This window comes from Eimeria acervulina, genomic scaffold, assembly GCF_000499425.1.
Source record: "Eimeria acervulina Houghton genomic scaffold, Eah_scaff1380, whole genome shotgun sequence".
NCBI lineage: Eukaryota > Apicomplexa > Conoidasida > Eucoccidiorida > Eimeriidae > Eimeria > Eimeria acervulina.
Window position 1 is genome coordinate 1 of NW_013549238.1, and position 7,006 is coordinate 7,006.

At 35.7% G+C, this 7,006-nt stretch overlaps 1 protein-coding gene across 1 annotated transcript; it reads right to left on the reverse strand.

Annotated features, from left to right (window-relative positions):
* Nucleotides 1-268: 268 nt before the first annotated feature.
* On the reverse strand, nt 269-4,718 carry EAH_00059130 (heat shock protein 28, putative; the record flags this gene model as incomplete). Its single annotated transcript, XM_013393611.1, has 2 exons — nt 269-1,029; nt 4,289-4,718. The coding sequence occupies 2 exons, from the start codon at nt 4,716-4,718 to the stop codon at nt 269-271; spliced, it is 1,191 nt and encodes a 396-aa protein (XP_013249065.1).
* Nucleotides 4,719-7,006: the final 2,288 nt, after the last annotated feature.

Sequence of the window (7,006 nt, forward strand, 5' to 3'; positions counted from 1 at the left end):
TATTTTTAAATATGTGTGTATCATTTCTGTTTCGCTGTGTCTCTGTTTGTCTCCGTTTGTTTTTTTGTTTTGCTGCTGTCTCTTTGTGTCTCCTTTGATATTATTGTATGTCTGTTTGTCTCTCTTCATTTCTTTTTATCTCTCTTTATTTAGTTTATTAAAAATAAACAAAGAAGGAAAAGGCAATTAACGCAGAGACAATAGAAGGGTTTAGGGTTTAGGGTTTAAGGGTTTACGATTAAAACCCTAAACCCTAAACCCTAAACCCTCAGCGGAACTTACGCCATAGGTCAATCGTTTCTAGCATCCCGCTCTTTTTAGCACAGGTGCAAAATGAATCTTCACGCTGCTGCTGCTGCTGCTGCTGCTGCTGTATTTGCTGATGCTGCTGCTGCTGCAGTTGCTGCTGAAGCTGCTGCAGTTGCTGCTGCGGGCTGCTCGGCAGCAGCGCAGACCCCTGTGAAGAACAAGTTGTGTCTACATTCATGTCTTTGTTTATATATATTTCTTTGTCTTTGTTGATATCTCTCTTTACTGCTGCTAATAGGCGTGTGCTGCTAAGGGGCTGCAGCTGCAGCAGAGGAGACAGACAGTCGCTGTACATTCTCCAGCCATCTGTCTCCGTTTCTGCTTCTTCTATTCTGCTGCTGCTGCTGCTGCTGCTGCTGCTGCTAGATGAAGCAAACTTTTCTAAGTCCAGCCAGTGGCCCCTCACGCACAGCGGGATCAGCATCAAAGGCTCAACTTCCTGCTGCTGCTGCTGCAGCTGCTGCTGCTGCTGCTGCACCTGCTGCTCCTGCTGCTGCTGCTGCACCTGCTGCTGCTGCTGCTGCTGCTGCTGCTGCTGCTTGATGTCGTATGGTGTATTCCTTAATTGCTGCTGGATTTGAATAAGTTGTTGCTGAAGTATTTGATTAATTTTTACTTCAGGAAAGGCAGCAAATGAGCGAAAGTTTGCGGTGTACGTACAGTCCCCAACTACTGGGTGTCCTAGCACTGCTGCATGCAGACGAATTGAATGAAGAGAACCTAAGAAAATATCATTAAACAAACAATTATTGAATAAATAAATAAATAAATAAACAGTTTGTTAAATAACTAATTAATTAGCATGCAAACAACTTAAAAGGGGTTTGCATTAAACGTAATTAATTAATTATTTATTTATTTATTTATTTAATTTTCTTTTTATGGTTTATTGACTATCTATTACACGAATTAATTAATTATTAAGGAAATGAATTTATTATTTATTTATTTATTTATTTATTTAGAGTTAATTAATTAGTTAGTTATTTATTTATTAAGGGCTTAATTTTTTCATTTGCTAATGGACGAGATAGTAAAAGAATAAATTAGTTAATTGATTAATTAATTAATTAATTAATTAACTATCTAGCGGAATAATTAATTAGTTAATTCAAAACCAATTTTATTTGTTTTCTTTTACTTTTTTCATAATAGATTAATTTTGTTTATTTATATTTTTTGCCTCAGGGTGTACAGATATCATAATGCGCACATACTACATATTATAATATATATAACGAAAGAAAAAAGATATATACATATACGCATGTATGTATAAAAGATTATATATATATACATATATACATATACATACATATACATATATGTGTCTATATATAGATGCATATATATAGGGATATATATCTTTCTTGTGTTAAATTAATTAATATTCTTCTCTTGCCTTCTTTAAGTAGGATAGTACACAGCGTGAGAGTATCATTCCCGAGTGTATGATGCGCAAAAGCAGAGAAGAGGGTAGCTGCTTGTTTTCCTTCTTGTGGAGTTCCTGCAACTCTATATATTTCTTTATTTGTATTATTAATACTTTTGGATGGTTTACATATCGGAACATTCACTGAAAATGTACCTAAAGGCAGACGCCCCTTCAGTGCAGCCAGCAACAATGCGCGCATCTCAGGTGTATAGGCAGCTACAACTTTTCAGGTGTATAGGCAGCTGCTCCGTTCTTCATGTTCGATTCTTGCAGCATTTTAAACATTATTGCACCAAATGGAGCGGCAAAGAATGCGCACATACATTGTACAATCAAGCTCTAGGGATAGGGCTGATCAATTTAAAAAAAAAACAAGAAAAAACGAGAAGAAAACAAAAAAAACAGCAAATCAAGAAGTCGATTTCAGGTGTACGGACACCATAAGCGGAACTCCCCCAACATTTGTTTGCTTCGAAGCAGAAATAATTCAAAACAAAATACAAAAAGAAATTATTTTCAGGTTTTACATCTTTAAATCAAAATAAAACAAACAATAAAACTTTGCAGACCCTGGGGCCCCCCAGGGGCCCCAGGTTCGGGGGCCCCCCTATTCAATATGATGCAGCATTGTATGTAATTTAATTTAAATTTAATTAATTGTTTAATAATAACAATTTATTTTATTTTGTTTGTTTATTTGTCTTTTCCCCTCGATTTATTGCTTTATTTTGTTTATTGAAGAACAAAAACAAAATATTGCAGCTTCAAGCAGAATATTTCACACGTCAACGTACAGACACCTCAAGCGGTTAAAAGGAAATCAAAAAGAAATTATAAAATTAATTAATTTAGATTACTTTCATTCAATAAACAGCAGCATGCGTAATGTTAAGTATAATGATTCGAACAAGCAAGCGAATACACATTTTTCAAATTATTTGTAATATAATAAAATGTAAGTACAATAACAAAAGATATAATAATAGTAAAACTCCTTGGCTTCTATGAACATAGAAAATAACTTTAGTAAGTAAAATCTATGGGGACGATAAGAAAATCAAAGTACACTAAAATAATAAATAAAATATTATCTTTACAATAAACTCAAAATATTACTAATTTTTTTCAGCTTATTAAAACCTACTTTTTATAATATCGTATACATAATAATACAATTCAATTAGTTTGATATTTATAAACATTTACTAATATCTAATTTCTGCTAAAGGGGTATACTACGGAGGAGAGCATTCCTGAAGGGGTTGCGGTGTATATACACCTCAAACCCTACAGAAAGACGCCTGTTACTTCGTCAAACCCTAAACCCTAAACCCTATACCCTAAACCCTAAACTCTCATCTGCTGCTTCTCATTGTGAAGATCAGCAACCACACCCAAACCCTAAACCCTCAGTAAACCCTAAACCCTCGGTAAACCCTAAACCCTCACTGCCCCTCTTTCTATGTTCTATCTTCTTCATCTATTTTCTTTTATTCTTCTAGAGAATGCCCAAAGTAACGCAAAAAAAGAGCAAATAGTTTTATGTTGGTTTCCTTCGTCTTCTCTCGCGAGGTGTGCATACACCCCAAATAAACACCACTTATCCTCTCAATTGATTTCTTTCACTTGTATATCTGCCGCATGCAGTTCTTTATTAATCTGCTGCATGCATTTACTCATATATCTGCTGCATGCATTTATTCATATACCTGCTGCATGCATTTATTCATATATCTGCTGCATGCATTTATTCATATATATCTCAGCCCTTACTCGAATGCCTCACTCCACCGGGGGCTGTACGTACACCTGGTGCGTTGCGTGCATGCATGCATGCATGCAGCGCTGTTTGCTAGAAAAACAACTGCTGCTGCTGCTGCTGCTGCTGCAGCAAGCTCCAGCCTGCCAGCAGCAGCAGCATCAGTTGCGGCTGCTGCTGCTGTTGTTCGCGTGGAGACATTCCCCCTTGTCCTGCGGTTCACGGGTTGCTGCTGCTCTGTTTGCTGCTTCCTGTTTCTGCTGCTGCTGCTGCTGTTGCTGCTGCACTTTGTACTGTGTTGGTGTGTTTATTGTTTTTATTTGTCTCTGTTATTGAAGCATGAAGTTCAGTTTAGGGTTTAGCAGAAGAGATGTCGTTAGGTATAACAGAGTTAATAGAATGCATTGTTTGCAAGGTATAGGGTGTATAAAGTTATTTATGATCTTGAGGGTTTAGGGTTTAGGGTTTAGCGTGTCTACCAGGGCAGTTGGTAAGAGTAGTCTCTGCAGGGTTTCGAGGGCGCCTCCCTAGGGTTTAGGGTTTAGGGTTTAGGGTTTATTCAACGTTGATGGACCTTGGGGGTTGTGTGGTTTGTACTTGAGGTGTCTTAGGTATATTTACCTCCAGCACCCCGTTGTTATATGTAGCTTTAATTGCTTCTTCTTGTATATTTGCAGGTAGTTGAAAAGATCTGTAGAAGTTGCTGCTGCAGCGCTCTTGCATATACCAGTTGCTGTCTTTGTGCTCTTCACTTTTGTTGCTTGCTGCTTGAATAACTAACCTACCATCATGTGCCTCTACCTTAACATCTTTTTTATCTATCCCAGGGATATCTGCATGCAGCACTAACTTATCTCCTGCATCTTTTAAATCTATTCTAGGAATACAGCTGTTGTGTGTAAACCAACTCGCGCTGCTTCCATGAGGCCCTCGCTGCACCATGCTGTTGCTGTTGCTGCTGCTGTTGCCGCCCCAAGGGCACATCTGCTGCTGGCGACCTCCAGAGCCCTGCTGCTGCAGCTGCTGCATCTGCTGCTGCTGCCCGGTTGCATCTCCTACCCCCTGCTGAAGAGAAGGAAATGAAGGGGGGCGCATGAAGCCAAAAGAACCAAAGGGGCCCTGTTGCATCATCTCATCGAAACGATTGAAGGAGTTGCACAGCTCGGCGTACAGCGCTTCAAAGGGAGATTGAAGAGGGCTTCCTGACCCGTCCATCTTCTCTAAACGAAAAAAACAAAAAATATCAATTAATATAAATAAAATAATGAAGAATATAAAACAATATCAACACGCCGTTCAACTTGCAAGAAGGATGCATACAGAAACATGAACGAGAAACTTGAACGAGGAACCCAAGGAATAATAAAGTAGAAGCAATGATGAATAATACTAATACACGTCTATAGAAAGAAGAAAAGCAGCAAATGTGTTAACATTAATGTATTTATTTATAGTTATAGCATTATTGGAATACACATAGAGGAAACGCGATGTCCTGTTCTACCGCAGGAGATCCAGGTGTACACGCAGGTAAAGTCAGGCAATTTGCTCATTTTAGCGGTAAATAGTCATTTTTATAGCATGAAGTGCAATATTTGAATACTTTTGGCGTTGAAAACGCAGAAATATTCGGCGAAGTACACGCAGGCGATGTGGCGGCTCACCGGGTGCAGCGGAAGTAAGCAAGTAAATCTTCTGCTTCTGCTTGGAGTAGAAGTTGAAAATAAATGAAATATTTCAAAGGAAAGCAGGAAGAAGTCACGAAAACAAACAAAGAATCAAATATAAAGACGCTTTCCCCTCGAAATCTGCATACCCCCTTCATGCAGACTTCGAGCCAGGTGTGCGTACACCCGGTGAATTCAATTCATGTTGCTTTCTCACGACTATCATCAAAAAGCAGAAACTTCTTCTTTTAAATTTCTCAATACAATATCTTTTCTTTTAATAATAATAATGTAATAATATTACGAAAAATATCCAAATATTCTAGCCTCTGAGGTGTATACGCTATGAGGTGTATATAATCATCTAAGTAAAATTCTCTGTGGTATGTTATGTTGCTGTACGTATTTCTTTTTATTTAGTCCGCTTCTGCTCTCTTTTATCTCATTTATTCTTTTAACTTTATTTAAATTTAAAGTTATCAATTTAATCTCTCAACAGTGTAGCGTACAAGTGAAGAAAGTATTTGCGTGTGCACTGACAGCAGCGCTCTACCCCCCAGCTTCAAATACATACACAGAAGTATGCATATAAATAAAAAATAAATATATATATGTTTTAATACATGAAGCAATCTATCGTTGCTCTTAAACTGCCTTTGTTTTCCAGACAAACTTCAGTTCGTTCCCTTCGTAATCAAACAATTTTTATATATACTTTAGGGAGAACAACGTCAATCCTCTCTGTGCCGTCATGTCTATTTACAGCTATTTAATGTCTTTGTTCTGCCTTTCGATTTAATGCATGCATGCATACATTAAGAGGGGAGTTGAGGGGCCTATTATGTCTCTTTGCATGCATGCATGCATGCATGCATGTGGGGCTGCGGCAGGAAGTGCCGCTACACTAAGAGCAAATACATATTTTTCTCTTCTCTTCACTATAAATCTAAAATAACTTTCTTGCTTCAGAGTAATAAGATCAATTGCTTTCTTTGTTGTACTCTGCAACTTCCTTAACTTTATTATTCATCTAATGAATTAATTGTATATATTATTTATACAGAATATATTTTACATATTATATATGTATACAAATGCATATTAAGAACAGAAATATAATTAAAACCCCTTTTAGCTGCACGCATCAGCGCGGTGTTTTTGTTGTTTTTGTTGCAGGAGCATCTGCATGCAACTGGCAGATGAATTCAAATAATAATAATAATAATAATAATAAAATAATAATAATAATAATAATATTGACAATAAAGAATAATAAATAATATACTTATAATGATAATATTATTAATAATATGTATAATAGCAATACATCTTACAATAACAAGAAAAAGAAGCATAATGATAAGAATAAGAGTTAGACGTAGAAGTAGAAGTAGAATAAAGTAAATATAATTAAAATAAATATAAATATAATAATAATAATAATAATAAATAATACGAGTTTCAATTAAAGAAAATAATACATCAAATTGAAAACAAATGCAACGGCACCCCTCTTCTTTGAATATATTTTCTTTTTATTTATTTATTTATTTATTTGTTTATTCTTTTAATTTATTTATGCACACAGCATTTTACATGTTTGCACTGTCTAGACGCTTCAGTGTATTAGAAAAGCAAATGAAATATATATGTATATATACATATATATATATACATAAATATATATATTTATATATGTTTATTAAATATACATATATATATATATATGTCTAGTTGAAGATATATTTAATCTCTTCTCTTTTTTCATGCAGCTGTTTACACAAGCAACGAAAGCTGTAAGGTAATTTCTTATTGCGGTTATTATAAACTAAAAAC